This window comes from Acinonyx jubatus, chromosome X (assembly GCF_027475565.1).
Source record: "Acinonyx jubatus isolate Ajub_Pintada_27869175 chromosome X, VMU_Ajub_asm_v1.0, whole genome shotgun sequence".
Lineage (NCBI taxonomy): Eukaryota > Metazoa > Chordata > Mammalia > Carnivora > Felidae > Acinonyx > Acinonyx jubatus.
The window spans coordinates 49582303-49600164 of NC_069389.1; the positions used below are offsets into that span (position 1 = coordinate 49582303).

The 17862-nt window shown below is 38.7% G+C and overlaps 1 protein-coding gene across 11 annotated transcripts in view; it reads right to left on the reverse strand.

Annotated features, from left to right (window-relative positions):
• ARHGEF9 (Cdc42 guanine nucleotide exchange factor 9) overlaps positions 1-17862 on the reverse strand; it is a 193883-nt gene that overhangs the window by 40002 nt on the left and 136019 nt on the right. For all 11 annotated transcript variants that reach the window (XM_027053218.2, XM_027053213.2, XM_027053217.2 and 8 more), the window contains 2 exons: positions 10421-10653; positions 4974-5103 (listed from right to left, as the gene is read on the reverse strand). In XM_027053218.2, the coding sequence (XP_026909019.1) occupies positions 4974-5103; positions 10421-10653 (363 nt within the window). The remainder of the gene's footprint in view (positions 1-4973; positions 5104-10420; positions 10654-17862) is intronic.

Below are 17862 nucleotides of genomic sequence, written 5' to 3' on the forward strand. Positions count from 1 at the left end.
CCATCACATTGGGTTTTTCTGTTTCCTCTGACTTTTTGGATTCAATCGTCTAATGGTAAACTGGAACAGGCCTTTGTGTATTACACAAGCAGTCTGTGAGGGTAGGGGTGTCATAACAATTATATACAATTAAGTTCCCAAACATAAGCTGCAAATTTGGGCTTTTGGTAAAAATCTCCAGGGGGAAAAAAGATTAAAAGGAAGCTGTCAGGGATATGTTTCTTCTCCCTTCAAGTAGATCTAATGAGTGGGAAGGGCAGCAATGTGACAGTTCAACAAACATCAGTATCAGAGAAATTAGAAATGTAAATTTCCCTGAAACTGTAGTCCTTGGAAACAGGTTCTTCTCCCTGCTTCTCCCCTAAGCTGCTCTAAGGCATTGATTATTACTTAGAGGTATGGGTGATACTTACTTGTTTATGTAGGTTTTTAAAAAATTTCTTTTAATTTTTATTTAAATTCAAGTTAGTTAACATATAGTGTAATAATGGTTTCAGGAGTACAATTTAGTGATTCATCTCTTACATATAACACTCAGTGCTCAACACAAGTGTCCCCTTTAATGTCCATCACCCATTTACCCCATACCCCTACCCAACACCCCTCCAGCAACCCTCAGTTTGTTCTCTGTATATAAGAGTCTCTAATGGTTTGCATCCCTCTCTCTTTTTATCTTATTTTTCCTTCCCTTCCCTTATATTTATCTCTTTTGTTTCTTAAATTCCACATATGAGTGAAATCATATGATTTCACATTGTCTTTCTCTGACTGACTTATTTCACTCAGAATAATACATTCTAGCTCCATCCACATTGTTGCAAATGACAATATTTAATTCTTTTTTGATCGCCAAGTAATATTTCATTGTGTGTGTGTGTGTGTGTGCGCATGCGTGTGTGTATGGACATAGACATACATACATATATACTACATCTCCTTTATCCATTCATCAGTCAATGGTCATTTGGGTTCTTTCCATAATTTGGCTATTGTTGAGAGTGCTACTATAAACATTGGGGTGCATGTGCCCATTCAAATCAGCATTTTTATATCTTTTGGATAAATACCTACTAGTGCAATTGCTAGGTTGTAAGGAAGACCTATGTTTGTTTGTTTGTTTGTTTGTTTATTTATTTATTTATTTATTTATTTTTGAGGAGCCTTCTTCATACTGTTCTCCAGAGTGGCTGTACCAGTTTGCATTCCCACCAACAGTACAAAAGTGTTCTCTTTTCTCTTCATCCTTGCCAACATCTGTGGTTTCCTGAGTTGTTAATTTTAGCCATTCTGACAGGTGCAAGGTGGTATCTCATTATTTTGATTTGAATTTCCCTTATGATGAGTGATATTGAATATGGGTAATCCTTTCACTCATCCATTTATTTTTTAGGAGCCCTGGGAGGTAGGGAAAATCAGGGGGTACTTCATGAACTCTAGTCCTCATAGGCTGGCAGGGAGCAAGGATGATAACTAGAGTTGATCAAAAAGACCCAGAATATTTATGGAATATGCTGAGTCACGTTCAGGTCTGTATATAATAAAAAGCCTCCTATTGTCTAGCCAGATATTCTGATTTAGTGAGTAGGTACCAATTGCCTGTTTGCTGCCAGCCCTCCACTCTATCTCCCAATTCCTCTTCAAAGGACATTAAGCTTTGAAGATTTCCCTTATGACTCTTCTTTTTAATTTGACCAATTAAGCTGTTATTATTATATGGATGGTTTTGGCAGCCACCCTGTTTGTTCAAACATCTGGGGGAGGCAAGGGAATGGTGGAGATAGCAAAATACTGCTTAATTTTCTTGATTTGCAAGGCTTATCCACAGCAGCCCTCAGCAATTTGGCAGGACCTCTCTTTGCTTGTGTAACTGTTTGGACAGATAGCACATACAAAGAACCTATATCAGGGAACCAGTGAGGTTGGGTCACTTATGTCAATAGCTAGCAAGCCATGGAGTGGACATGTCCTATTGCCTTTTCAGGGTGGTCCTCCAGAACTCATCCACTTTTAGTCATACTAAGATTTTGTATTTTCCCCATGAGGCAGTCTTACTGCCTTGCTTAGATATGGACACTTTACCACAAAAATAAGTCCTTTCAGTGTCACAAGAGAAAGCAACTGGGCTGTGGGAAGCAGAAGGTTGAAAGAGTATATAGTGCAACAGTGAAAAGAATACTAGAGAGTGAATCTGGAGACCAGAATCAAATTTTAGCTTTGCCACTGACTTGCTGTGTGGTCTTGGTCAGGAATAGGTGTCTCAGACTTTCACCATCATTATAAGGCATGTGTGTATGTATGTACATGTGTATGCATGCACATATATGCATGGCCATAGCCAGAATTGTTGATGGGGAGGGGAGTCCTCTAAAAGCCCTGATGACAGACATTCTAGAAGTCTTGAAGACTAAATATGATGAACATGACAGAAACCTTAGGCTTGCCCTCTGAAATGTACCCATCAGGATTCACTACAGAAAAAGCTTCCTATAAGACAACTCCTCTGGAGCTAGTGAGTTCCACAGTGACCCAAGAATCTGAAAAGGGAACGATGAGGAATTTTTCTTCTTACCAAATTAGGTGAAGAAGGGATTCACCAAGCAACAGGGTGTCAGTGTTGTACATATGGGCTTGGTTGAGATTTATAGGACCAATCAATCATGCTAACAAAGGAGGCAGAGAGTAAATATTATCCCATCAATCCTATTCAAAATTGCCTTTTTGTTTCCCACTCCCCACTTCTAGAGAAAAACACATGAAATTCCTTCCTAGATGTGGAGTCTTTAAATCATAGTTCAGGGATGCCTGGTTGGCTCAGTCAGTTTAACGACTGACTCTTGATTTTGGCTCAGATCGTGATGTCAGGGTTGTGAGATTGAGCCTTGTGTTAGGCTCCTCGCTGAGTGTGGAACCTGCTTAAAATTCTCTCTCTGCCTCCCTCTTTGCCCCTCCCCTACTCTGTCTCTCTCTAAAATAAATAGGTAGATTTTTAAAAATCTTAAAAAAAATAAATCATACTCCGTGCTTTCAAGTTTGATATTAATGAAGCTTCCTAGATAGGTGGAGGAATTTCAACCTATTATTGGTCCCCCATGGCTCCAACTTCAAGACTGGAGCCCAAGAGCATATGGAGGAATTATATATTCCAGACATTGGGAAGAGGAAAATATTTCAGTGAGTATGGAGACAACTGCTGCTGAGAACCTCCTCTCATAGAGAGCACCGCAGGGGTAGAGGGAAAGAGGGCTGCTAACCAGCCACAATTTCAGTGTGCCTTAGAGTTGATGTGTTTGCTAGAGGTCATTTGGTCTAGCCCTCTGCCTCTGATCAGGCAACTAGCGAAAGTAAGCCAGATACAAGGGAAGGAGGATCCATGATTCCCTAGTAAGTTTGGGCCAGTGCTGGTTTCCTCTTAGGAGCAATTGTTTCTTTATATAGGTTCATTTCTTTATCTTCATCTCAAACAATCACTACTATTTTCTACTCTTTATGGGGACATAAAGATTCTTCAAATAGATTTATCTTTCAAATAAGACTAAAAAAATATGCCGAATGCTCAGAATTGTGGTGTTTTCCAGCCATCTACATTAAGAAGGATCAGAGGTGGGGCACCTGAGTGGCTCAGTCAGTTAAAGATTCGATTTGGTTTCAGCTCAGGTCATGATCTCACAGTTTCATGGGTTCAAGCCCCACATCGGGCTCTGCATGGGCAGTGGGAATCCTGCTTGGGATTTTCTGTCTCCCTCTCTCTCTGACCCTTCCCCACTCACACTGTCTTTGTCTCTCTCAAAATAAATAAATACACTTTTGAAAAAAGGATTAGAGGTAGAAGAATAAAGGAAAGATTTTTTTTCTAGACTGTGGTAAAATAGCTGTTTGCAGGGCTGATGCTTACTTAATCTCTTTAGAATATGCTAAACTGCTTGAAATTTTAGGGAGCTACTACCTCTCAATCACAGGAAATTATACCTCAGTTGAGGCAAGTGGAACAGGGAACTGGCTCAACTTGTACACTGTGACTATGAACCTTAATATTGCTGACCCCTCCTTGGTAGCATTTCCAGCCTCTCCCATCTTGGTTATGTTAGCCTGTGGACTGTCAGATTTCACAACTTGGGTCTGAGAGATAAATGTAAAATGTCATTACCCCAGTTCCCTTGGTGGGCAAAAGAGACAAACACTAAATGGTATACTCAAGACACATACCTGTGAGTCCTTATAATTCACAGCTCTGTTTCTATTGAACAGAAACCCAAGAACCTCAACAGAGCAGTGACATTACAGAAGAAAAAATCTCCATTTATTTGTTAGGTTGTATATATCCTCTGCAAGTGAATATCTAGAAATGAAGGCTTTAGTGACTTCAGCCACTGAATACTTTCTGAGTTCAGAGAAGTGGCTGTTTCTAATGAAATGGAAGGCTTTCAGGAATTATTTTTATAAGCAGATAATAAAAAAGATAATTTGGTCTGTCAATAGTGCAGGAGTGAGAACCTTGACTTCAAGTGTGCAAGCTTGGGTAGACCTTGTAAAATGTGTCAGGATGAGGTAATCTCACCAATAGAAAAAGAAGTATGTTGATTGACCTGCACCAGAGAACCAACCTTATAGTCTGTGTCTGGGAGTGAATTAGAACATACTACTTATCCAAGTTTTTATCTGGTGGTGATAAAACTCCAGGGCTGGAAAGAGGCTTGAAAGTCTATTGAGTCAATCCAATTATTTCCTGGCAACATCCAAAGAGATGAACCTTTCATTTATTAATGAAGTGTTGTCTCAAAGATTTCTCCAACCTTCTTATAAAGCCATTGAAGTACACAACACTTCTCAGTAGTAGAAAGTTTTTCCTTGGCTCTAATCTAAATCCTTTCTGCTGCTCTTCATATTTAATTTCTTTTCATCCATCTGTGGCTACGATGTGATGTTCTAGATGAGCTATTCAGACTCTACAATGCCCCTGTTGATAAGGATCCTACCTCCCAGTCTAGGACAGATGCCTGCCACTGGGCAATCTTGTCGATATTCTCCAAACGCCTCTTGCGCTCATTGATCTGCTGAGTCACGTTTCTCATGACAGCCAGAGCAGCTGCCACATACCTGTAGTCACTGTGAAGACACAAAAGTACAAGTTCGGTAAATCAATGTGCTAGAGAACCAACTGTTGGGTACCAACCCTAAAGTCCATTCCTCTCTTCTTAGTAACAGAGCCCTGATTTTCAGATGGAACCCATGCCACATGGAGTAAAAGATTATATTTCCTATATTTCTTATAGTAAGGGGTGATTATGTAACTAGTCCAGTGATATGTAAATAGAAATTTTGGGCAGAAATTTTCAGAAACCTCCTTTAAGGAAGATAGCATACCCTTCTTTGGCCCTTTCTCAATCCTGATGCTTGGAATGCAGATGTGATGGTTGATGTTATAGCAGCCATCTTGGACCATAGGGACAAGGTTCCTTCTCCTAGGGATATGATAACAGAAAGTTGGGAGGAACCCAAGTTTCTGATGACCATAGAGCACCATAGCAGTCATGGACTGCCTACCTGTAGACTTTTTTTATATGAAAGTGAAATAGACCCCTATCTTTTTTAGAGCATTATTTTTGTGTCCAGTCTGATATAACCAGCCAAGAATCAAGAAAGCAGCCTTATTCATGGCATGGTCCAGAACTTTACCATACTTTCTATCACTTATTTCTAGGGAATTCTGCCAAAAGTCACTGTGAAATAATATCCACTCTTTTCTTCTAGTATGATATAATGATAGGATGTAGCATAGTGGTTAAGAATAGACTCCAGACCCAGACTCTTTGGGCTCAAATGCTAGTTTTGTCACTGACTACTTGTATGGCCTTTGTCAATTCTCACAACTCTCTCAATGACTCAGTTTCCTCATATGTGAAATGGGGATAATTATAGTAGTGTTTGTTGAAGGTTTAGTCATCTATATAAATTGTTTTACTCTTAGTTTATAGTAAAAGTTGCAGTATTATTAATACAAATCAAAGTGCAACCTTTAGGCCCAGTTTCCTGGGACTGTGGATGGCCTACTTGTTGAAAGTTATACCACCCTGCCCAGTTTTCTTTGCTTGTCTGATCTGATTTCCAATCAAATGGCTCCTGTGAAAGGCAGATTGAAAATGATATCCCAGTCATTTTGTGGAGCTTTAATAGACTGAGAGGGCAAGAGGATGAGTTATGAATCAGTCTTAACTAACCTTTACTTAAAAAAAAAGCTGAACATATTTTGTGGTCATTAATCTGCTCACTGTCCCAGCACCAATTTGAAAGAAGAAAGGAGGGGAAAAAAAGATACCCAGTAACTTTTTCTTTCCTAAATCATTGAAGTGCAAGATGGTTGACCAATCATAGGCACAGGGAAGGTAATTCTAACTGCTAAGGCAGACATTATGCAGCACCTCCTCTTAGCTGGCCTCCATGTGTCCTCTGAACACCTACCAGACCATAGTCTTCAAATGCTACTTCATTTTATTACCTCCAGTGACCAGATAGTCACTACACCTCCTAATCAGTTTATTCTGCCTCAAGACAACTTTGTTAAAACAACAATAACAACAACAACAACAAACCCTTATTCTGAGCCTTAATAAATGTTAGCTATTATCAGTTTTTCTTCTGGGTCCTATTGCTGACTTATATTGAACTCATGGTTGACTAATGCTTCCTAAGTCTATTAAAATATGCTGTCTTGGGGCACCTGGGTGGATTAGTTGGTTAAGCACCCAATCTTACTGACCAACCAAAGTCATGATCTTGCAATTCATGAGTTCAAGCCCCATGTCTGGCTCTGTACTGACAGCTCAGAGCCTGGAGCCTGCTTCAGATTCTGTGTCTCCCTCTCTCTCTGCCCCTCCACGTCCCCCTCTCTCTCAAGAATAAATAAACATTAAAAAAAATTTAATATGCTATCTATAAGCTGAATCTCTCTAGGTCTGTCCTTGAACTCTACATCTCCCTCTTACTTTCTTAGACCCAATTATAAAACCTTACATTTGTTCCTGTTATATTTCATCCTTTTACAGTTACTTGCGCCAGCCTATGGGCAATCTATTGGACTCTGTATGACTATTAAAATTTCTCCCTGGAAAGATTACCTGAGCTTGCCATTTGGAAACAGAATAGGGTGATAACAGAAAGGGCAGCTGCAGTGTAGAAGATGCTGACATAAATAAGTACCCTTGTACTTTGGGCCCATTTAATGTCTCCCATGCTAATCCTCCTTCTGGTTTGAGGCATCAGGAAAATGACTTAAGCCACTTTTGGGGAGGTAAAACATAAAGCTTTATGTCCAATATGGTATCCTATAGCCACATTTATTTAAAATTAAATATAATCAAATATTAGTACTTCAGTTGAACCACCTACCTTTCTCAGTACTCAATAGCCATGCATGGCCAGTGGCTACTACATTGGACAGAACAGGTATAAAACATTTACATTATTGTAGAAAGTTCCATTGGACAGCAGTGGTATGAGAATGCCTATTACCTCTGACTCCATGTACTACCTAGCCATGGATTCATTACTGTCACTCTGCTACTGTCAGTCAACCTTTGCCATATTTAGGTGGCTGTCTTTCTTACAATGGTTAGAGGGGGATATGTCCCCATTTTTAACCTGCTCCACTATCTTTAGGAGTGGGTGAGAAAAGAAGTGAATAGTTGTGGTCTTGCCTGAACCCTTCTCAGAGCCCCCAGGCCTTCAGAAAAGGTCTGAGCCCAGCTCCTTGATAAGATCTACTGAACCAAGATTGTTTTGTTCCAGATATGTCAGCTAACCTCCCTGTTATATACAGTCTTTCTTCCTGTCAGCTTAAGGAAGGTTGGATGGCTGAGTGGGGACATATCACCCTTCTGAAAGCAAAAGCAGTATTATTATCTACTTATTACTATCCATCCATCGAATCTTATCCCTTAGAGGCCACTCTGACTGCCTGAATTTCAGACCTCCTTATCTGAATACTTATCTGACTAAGCCTTCAAGCTGGAAGCAGCCTCTAATTCATTTCAAATCCAAGCTATTCTGACATGCATTGCAGGAGCTGTCATCTCAATACAGCTTCCTGATATCTGCCAAAAGAGGTGGCCCCTGGCCTGGGGAGTAATGCTGGGCCCAACAGATCACTCTGAAGGAGGACATTGATTCATGTGCCCTGCCAATGCCTGAGCCACTCTATCAGCACTCTGGAACCCAGTACATAGAAAAAGAGGGGGCCAGGGACCCAGAGGGAAAGATGGCCTCGAGACAGGAGTTCTTGTCACAAGGTGAAGGAGCACAGGGATAGCAAGTCCCTTGCAGATATCCTATCTTACTAGACCCCACTAAACCAAATAAGGGCCTGTGGTTGCTTTGGCTTAATAAACTTACATAGCTTTTGGCTATGCTTTGAAAATGTCTTTCTGGGGCTCTTAAAAACAATTATGCAACATATAATTTATCTATTAATATCATCAGTCCACAAGTATGATTTTTAGAACCTCCTGCTATATTCCATGAAATAGATACTCAGGAGTAGGTGAGAGATGAGCTGTAATATAAAAACATTTGAGAAACACTCTTTGAATATCCTGGTTGCTCCTCTGAGATTTAAGTACAATAGTGATTGCTTCTGGTCACTTAGCACCATGAAGTTTAACTGTGGAGGTCATTTAGGCTCATGACATCATGGGCTGGTACAACTGCAAGAGACCTTCCAGACTGGCTAGTTCAATGGTTTATAAACCTTCTTGGGCATGAAAATTATCTGGAGGGCTCTTTACAAAGCTAAGTTCTGAGACCACTGTCCACACTTTGTGTCCCTGCCTTGCCACACATATTTGTTCTCTGGGCCTCAGTCCTTCCAGCCATTAAATGAGAAAATCTGACTAGAAGACATTCCTTTAAGGGCCTTTACATTTCAGGTGCCATACATATTTTCCATTTTTATTTTTTAAATGTACTAATTTTAGTGGGAGTTCTTCAGTGTCCTATTAGCTCTCACAAGAAACTGTATCCTTAGAAAACGTGGGACTCCATTCTGGCAATGGTCTGTAGTAAGCATTTTAAAATAACATTTAGCCCTTCCAAATTTCATGTCTAATGATGATGCCCACCAATCCCCAGGTAATAAACAGACTTAGGGAGGAGGAAACAGAGTCCTCTTTTGTGAGGTCCTTCACAACCTGCCTCCCTTATAGCCAACACAGCATGGCAGGCAGAGCTACACTGGTGGTATTTACACACAAAGGGAGAGTCTAGTGCTACCACATTTAGATTCGAGTTTGAAATTTGTCCAAGCCTCCAGAGCTATTGATGCACATGACCCATGATTTGCTAAACAAACAACATCAGCTTAAGAATGAACCAAGGGATTGGCTTTGAGATTAACATAAACAAAACCAACTAGCCAATATCCGTGGCTTTAGGCAACTACGTCTGGATTCAGCTCCAAGGAAACCAGGCAATGGAGCCAAATGAAAGTAGGAAGTAGAAAAGTAGAAAGTGGGTCTATTGAGAATTAGAAAGCTAAGGGAAATTGGACAAAGGTCATTTTTCTTCTTGGAGGGTTCAGTCAGGAAGAGAGCTGAATTAATTAGTCTAAGGTCAGGGATTTAATACTAATTAAAGGCAGGTTATAACAAGGCTGAGGGCTTTAGCTCATAAAGTAAAGCATGTGAGGGTGGGGGTTGGTTCATTCATTGTTGGAGATGACTCTCAGCATATACCTTACTGGTAGGTTCATTTGCTGGTGGGTCATTTCCAGTCAGAGAGAGAGAGATAAGCTTTTTGGTCATTTTGGGGTTGGTTTTCTTGCAAATACTGAAAAATTGTAAACAAAAAACAAAACAAAAACAAAAACTTCAGGAGAAGACTCAAGTTTATTTTCCCCCAGTCATGCTCTGGGTCTAAGGGGAAGGTACAGTTTGGATGATGCAGAGGAGGGTGGAAAGGACTAAAGATTACCAGGGATATAGCCACGCAGAAGAAATCTAAGGTGAGAACAAGTTATGTAGGCTGTTATTAGGATATTGAATCTATCAAACAAAGTGGAATAAATAGTTGAGCAATCATTCCATCTGGATTGATTCACTTGGCTAAACTCAGGACTAAGGATCCAGTTGAGCTCCCTGAAGGCAGGGTCTAAGTTGTGTAGTAATGATGATGCATACTGTTTTGTGTGTGTGTGTGTGTGTGTGTGTGTGTGTGTGTGTATACTGTTTTACAGCTTTATAAGAAACTCTCATAAGTGTTCCCTTGCTTTACACACACAATAACCCTTTGAGGTAAGCAAAAAAAAAAATCATCATTCCATTGTGCAGATAAGCTAACAGAAACTCAGAAATGGCTAAAAGACATATATTCTTAATAAAGACCAACATGTAGACAAGGATCTCCCTAACTCCTGCTTCCCTCTATCCTTTACCTATGGTCCTGGGCAGTATACTTGAGGAGCTCAGCCAGTTGTAAGGGATACTTGCAGATCTTCTGCACTGGAGTCAAAAGGAATCCATCAATAGCAATGTCGATCATCTGCTGCAAGAGGCGACAAGCCTCAAAGAAGTGCTGGTAGCGGCTGTCCTTCATCAGTTTGGAGAGTTCCATGCAGGCGTCCAGGTGGTTGTTACAGTACTCAGAGTATATCCAGAATCCATCTTGCTATGAGCACAGGAAAAATGGAGAGGAAGAAAAGGGTACTGAGAATTACAAAGAAGTTTTGGAGAAATGAAAAAAAAAAAACAGATCCTATCCTTATGTAGAATATTAAAATAACAATATCAATCTTTCCTAAATTGATTCAAAATTTAATAATAGAAATAAAGGAATTATTTGGGAAGTAGACAAACTGTAAACATTTGTATAGAGAAAATAAGTAGGAATAGTATGAAATTCTATAAAAGAAGGGTATTGATGGGGCACTGGCCATGACAAAAGTGAAAATACTATGGCAATAAAATTATGGCACTGGATTGTTTATTTTTTCAAGTTTCTATTTTAATTCCAGATAGTTCTCATAGAGTGTTATATTAGTTTCAGGTGTACAGTATAGTGATTCAACAATTCCATACATCACCCAGTGTTCATCACAACAAGTACACTTCTTAACCCCCATCGTCTATTTAACCTATCCACCTCCCCACCTCCCCTCTAGTAACCATCAATTTGTTCTCTGCAGGTAAGAGTCTGATTCTTGGTTTGTTTCTCTTTTTTTCCTGTTGCTCATTTGTTTGTTTTTTTTCTTAAATTTCACATATGAGTGAAATCATATTGTATTTTTCTTTCTCCTAGATTTTATATCCTTTAGCTTGATCCATGTCTCTGCAAATGGCAAGCTTTCATTTTTCATGGGTGAATAATATTCTAGTGTGTGTGTGTGTGTGTGTGTGTGTGTGTGTGTGTGTGCCTATGGTATATATATACACCCCATATATTCCTTATCCATTCATCTGTTGATGGACACTTGAGCTGCTTCCATATATTGGCTATTGTAAATAATGCTGTTGTAAATGTAGGGGTGCATATATCCCTTTGAATTAGTGTTTTTGGAATTTTGGGGTAAATATCCAGTACTGTGATACTGGATCATAGGGTAGTTAATTTTAACTTTTTCAAGACCCTCCATACTTTTCCACAGTGGCTGCACCAGTCTGCATTCCCACCAACAGTGCAAGAGGGTTTCTTTTTCTCTACATTCTCACCAACACCTGTTTTTTTTTTTTTTATTTTAGTCATTCTGATAGGGGTGAGGTGGTAACTCATTGTAGTTTTGATTTGAATTTCCCTGATAAGTGATGTTGAGCATCTTCTCATGTGTCTGTTGGCCATCTGGATGTCTTCTTTGAAGAAATATCTGTTCATGTATTCTGCAGAGTTTTTAATTGGATTGTTTGTTTGGATGTTGAGTTGTATCAGTTCTTTATATATTTTGGATACTAACCCTCTATCAGATATGTCATTTGCAAGTATCTTCTCCCTTTTAGGAGATGGGCTTTTAATTTTGTTGAATGTTTCCTTTGCTGTGCAAAAGTTTTATTTTGATGTAGTCCCAATAGTTTATTTTTGCTTTTGATTCCCTTGCCTCAGGAGATATATATCTAGAAAAATGTTGCTCTGACTGATGTCAGAGACATTACTGCCTGTGCTCTCTTCTAGGATTTTTTTATGGTTTCATGTCTCACATTTAGGTCTTTAATCCACTTTTTAATATTATTTATTTTTAATTGAGAGAGAGAGAGAGTGAAAGTGGGGAAGGGGAAGAGGGAGAAAAGGAGAGAGAGAGAGAGCATGCGTGAGACAGAGAACCTTAAGCAGGCTCCACCCTCAGCATGGAGCCTGACACAGGGCTTGATCTCCCAACTGTGAGATTACCTGAAACCAAATCAAGAGTTGGACACTTAACCAACTGAGCCAACCAGGTGCCCCGGTCTTATTCTTTTGAATGTAGTTGACCAATTTTCCCAACACCATTTGTTGAAGAGACTGTGTTTTTCCCATTGGATATTCTTTCCTATTTTGTCCAAGGTTAATTGGCCGTATACTTATGGGTTTACTTCTGGGTTTTCTATTCTGTTCCATTGATCTATTTTTCTAGTTTTGTTCTAGTACCATACTGTTTTTATTATTGTAGCTTTGTAATATAACTTGAAGTCTGAAATTGTAAAAACTCCAGCTTCACTTTTCTTTTTCAAAATTGCTCTGGCTATTTGAGGGTTTTTTTGTGGTTCCATATAAATTTCAGGATTTTTTTGTACTAGTGTGTGAAAAATGCTCTTGGTATTTTGATAGGGATTGCATTAAATGTGTATATTGCTTTGGGTAGTACAGACATTTTAATAATATTCATTCTTCCAATCCATGAGCACAGAATGTCTTTCCATTTCTTTGTGTCATCTTCAACTTCTATCATCAATGTTTATAGTTTTCAGAGTATAAGTCTTTCACCTCTTTGATTAGGTTTATTCCTCGGTATTTTATTTTTGGTGCAATTATAAATGGGATTGCTTTCTTAATTTCGCTGCCTCTTCATTATTAGTGTACAGAAATGCAACAGATTTCTGCACATTGATTTTGCATAGTGCAACTTCAATGAATTTATTTATAAGTTCTACAAGGTTTTTGGTGGAGCCTTTCAAGTTTTTTTTTATATATAGTGTCTTATGCAAATAGTGAACGTTTTATTTCTTTACCTATTCAGATGCATTTTCTTTCTTTGTGTTGTCTAACTGCTGTGGCTAGTACTTCTAGTACATGTTAAATTAAAAAGGTGAGCATGGACATCCTTGTTTTTCTTCAGTGACTATGTGGTAAGCTGTGGGTTTTCAAATATGGCTTTTATTATGTTGAAGTATGTTCCCTCTAAACGTACTTTTCTGAAGGATTTTATCATAAATGGATGTTGTGCTTTGTCAGATGTTTTCTCTGCATCTACTGAAACGATCATATAGTTTTTGTCCTTTGTCTTATTGACGTGATGCATCACCCTGATTGATTGGTGGATATAGAACCATCCTTGCATCCTAGGAATAAATTCCACTTGATTGTGGTAAATGATTTTTTAATATTTTTCTGGATTTGGTTTGGTAATATTTTGTTGAGTATTTTTGCATGTATGTTCATCAGGGATATTGGCCTGTAGTTTGTGTTCTCTCTTTCTCTCTCTCTCTCTCTCTCTCTCTCTCTCTCTCTCTCCCCCTCCCTTTTGTCATCTTTATCTTGCTTTGGTGTAAGGGTGATACCGGCCTCATAGAATGAATTTAGAAGTTTTCCTTATTCTTCTATTTCTTGGAATGCTTTAAGAAGAATATGTATTAACTCTTCTTTAAATATTTGGTAGAATTCTCCTGTGAAGCCTGAACTTTTTGTTTGGGAGTTTCTTGATGCAATCTCCTTCCCAGTAATTAGTATGTTCAAATGTTCTATTTTTTCCTGTTTCAGATTTGGTATGATAGATGTTCCTAGGAACTTATCCATTTCTTCTACATTGTCTAATCTGCTGGCATGCCATTTTTCATAACATTTTCTTACAATCATTTGTATTTCTGTGGTTTTTTTTTGTTATTTTTCCTTTTTTATTTATGATTATGTTTGATTACTCTCTCTCTCTCTCTCTCTCTCTCTCTCTCTCTCTCTCTCGATGAGTCTAGCTAAAGGTTTATCAATTTTGTTGATATTTTCAGAACCAGTTTCTGGTTTCACTTACTTATTTAGTTAATTTTTTAGTTTCTATATCATTTATTTCTGCTCCCATCTTTATTATTTCCTTACTAACGCTGTTTTGGGGGTTTGTTTATTGTTCCTTGTCTAACGATAAAGGAAATTTTCAACTTTTAATGCTTGTGAGCCCTGCTCCTGGGTTCCCATGGAAGCTCTACTTGTATCAAGGTAAGAAGAACTTCACAAAACTTTAAAGCATAGGTTCTGTTTCTGCCCAGAGCACACCTTATACATCTGCTTTGTAGTAAGTAACCAAAAGGAAACATTTAAAACTAAATATAAGAGCAAAATCTCCCTAAATTCCATTCCCATAGTTCTAAAGCCTGCAACCTTGCACATACTAAAACCATAAGATAAAGTTTATAATTTTCTGAAATATCCTCCATCATGATGATATGTAACTCTTGATGTAACAAAAACATATATAACCCTGTATAAAACATTACTTTTCTCTGGAACACTCTCTTCCTTGTGAAGATTGTGTATCCAGTGCAGCTGTACTCACTTGGTCTTGGATAAAACTCTCTTCCTTTTTTTCTCCCTCTTTTTTTTAGAAATTCCAAAGGATTTTTTTCTTCCAAGTTTTTGTATAAATTCCAGTTAGTTAACATACAGTGTAATATTAGTTTCACATATAGGATTTAGTAATTCATCATTTACATACAACACCTAGTTCTCATCACAATTACCCTCCTTAAATACCCATCACCTGTTTAGCCCTCCCTTCCCCCCACCCTGCCCCCATCCCCTCCAGCACTCTCATTTTTTCTCTATAGCTAAGAGTCCATTGTATGGTCTGCCTCTCTCTCTTTTCTCATGTTCATCTGACTTGTTTCTTAACTTCCACATATGACTGAAATCATTTAGTGTTTGTCTTTCTCTGACAGACCTTGTCATATAGCATAACACTTTCTAACTCCATCCACCTTATTGCAAATAGTAAGATTTTATTCTTCTTTTAATTTATATTTTAGTTAATATATAGTGCAATATTAGTTTCAGAAGTAGAATTCAGTGATTCATCACTTATATAGAACACCAAGTGCTCATCACAGCAAGTGTCCTTCTTAATATCCATCACCCATCTAGCCCATCTCCCACTCACCTCCCTCCATCAACCCTCAGTTTGTTCTCTATTGTTGAGTCTCTTATGGTTTCTTTCACTTTCTTCTCTTCCCCCCCTTCCCATATGTCCATCTGTTTTGTTTCTTAAATTGCACATATGGGTGAAAACATATAGTTGTCTTTCTCTGATTGACTTACTGTGCTTAGCATAATACATTCTACCTTCATCCACATTATTACAAATGGCAAGATTTCATTATTTTTGATGGCTGAGTAATATTCCATTGTGTACATATACTGCACCTTCTTTATCCATTCATCAGTCAATAGACATTTGGGCTCTCTCCAGACTTAGGTTACTATAGATAATGCTGCTATAAACATTGGGGTGCATGTACCCCTTTGAATCAGTATTTTTGTATCATTTGAGTAAATACCTAATAGTGAAATTCCTAGATGATAGGGTATTTGTATTTTTAGTTTTTTGAGCAACCTCCATAGTGTTCTCCAGAGTGGCTGCACAGTTTGCATTCCCACAAGCAGTGAAAGAGAGTTCCCTTTTCTCTGAATCCTTCTCAACACTCCTTGTTTCTTCTGTTCTTAATTTTAGCTATTCAGAAAGGTGCAAGATGGTATCTCATTGTGGTTTTGATTTGTATTTCTCTGATGATGAGTGATGTTGAGCATCTTTTCATGTGTTTGTTAGACATCTGGATGTCTTCTTTGGAAAAGTTTTTATTCATGTCTTCTGCCTACTTCTTAACTAGGTTGCTTGGTTTTTGGGTGTGGAGTTTGATAAGTTCTTTATAGGTTTTGGATACTAACCTTTTAACATATATGTCGTTTGCAAATATATTTTCCCATTCCATAGGCTGCCCTTTAGTTTTGTTGATTGCTTCCTACACTTTGCAGAAGCTTATTATCTTGATGAAGTTCCACTAATTCATGTTTGCTTTCATTTTGCTTACCTTCAGCGACCTGTCTAGTAATAAGTTGCTATAGCTGAGGTCAAAGAGTTTGGCGCCTATGCTCTCCTCTAGGATTTTGATGAGTTCCTGTCTCACGTTTAGGTCCTTCATGCATTTTGAATTTATTTTTGTTTACGGTGTAAGAAAGCCATTGTTTCTTGTTGATATTCTGCTTAGAAAATCGTTTCTGTTGGGGCGCCTGGGTGGCTCAGTCGGTTGAGCGTCCGACTTCGCCTCAGGTCATGATCTCGTGGTCGGTGAGTTCGAACCCCACGTCGGGCTCTGTGTTGACAGCTCAGAGCCTGGAGCTTCATTTGGAGTCTGGGTCTCCCTCTCTCTCTGCCCCTCCCCTGCTCATGCTCTGTCTCTCTCTCTGTCAAAAATAAACATTAAAACAAATTAAAAAAAAAGAAAATCGTTTCTGTTGATTTTCCATTGCTGTAAGTGGGGTATGAAAGTTCCCCACTACTGTGGTATTGTTATCAATGGGTTTTCTTCTACCAGTCCATAAATCGATTTGCTGGGTGTTCCAAGTGATCTGACCTCAATAACCGCTGTCTTTGAGGAACCAGAAAAGCTTAGGGTCCCCCTATGTCTCCATCACCTTTACTTCTCTCATGGTTTCATTCTTTTTTTAAGTGAAATTAATTGTCAAATTGGTTTCCATGCAACCCCCAGTGCTCATCCCAAAAGGTGCCCTCCTAAATACCCATCACCCACCCTCCCCTCTTTCCACCCCCCATCTACCCTCAGTTTGTCCTCAGTTTTTGAGAGTCTCTTATATTTTGGCTCTCTCCCCCTATAACCTCTTTTTATTTCTTCCCTTCCCCCATGGACTTCTGTTAAGTTTCTCAGGATCCACATAAGAGTGAAAATATATGATACCTGTCTTTCTCTGTATGACTTATTTCACTTAGCAGAACACTCTCCAGTTCCATCCACGTTGCTACAAAGGGCCATATTTAATTCTTTCTCATTACCATGTAGTATTCAATTATGTATATAAACCACAATTTCTTTATCCATTTGTCAGTTGATGGACAATTAGGCTTTATCCATAATTTGGCTATTGTTGAGAGTGCTGCTATAAACATTGGGGTACAAGTGCACCTATGCATCAGTACTCCTGTATCCCTTGGGTAAATTCCTAGCAGTGCTATTGCTGGGTCATAGGGTAGGTCTATTTTTAATTTTTTGAGGAACCTCCACACTGTTTTCCAGAGTGGATGCACCACTTTGCATTCCCACCAACAGTGCAAGAGGGTTCCTGTTTCTCCACATCTTCTCCAGCATCTATACTCTCCTGATTTGTTCATTTTAGCCACTCTGACTGGCGTGAGGAGATATCAGAGTGTGGTTTTGATTTGTATTTCCCTGATGAGGAGCGACATTGAGCATCTTTTCATGTGCCTGTTGGCCATCCGGATGTCTTCTTTAGAGAAGTGTCTATTCATGTTTTCTGCCCAATTCTTCTCTGGATTATTTGCTTTTCGGGTGTGAAGTTTGATGAGCTCTTTATAGATTTTGGATACTAGTCCTTTGTCCAATATATCATTTGCAAATATCTTTTCCCATTCCGTTGGTTGCCTTTTAGTTTTGTTGATTGTTTCCTTTGCTGTGC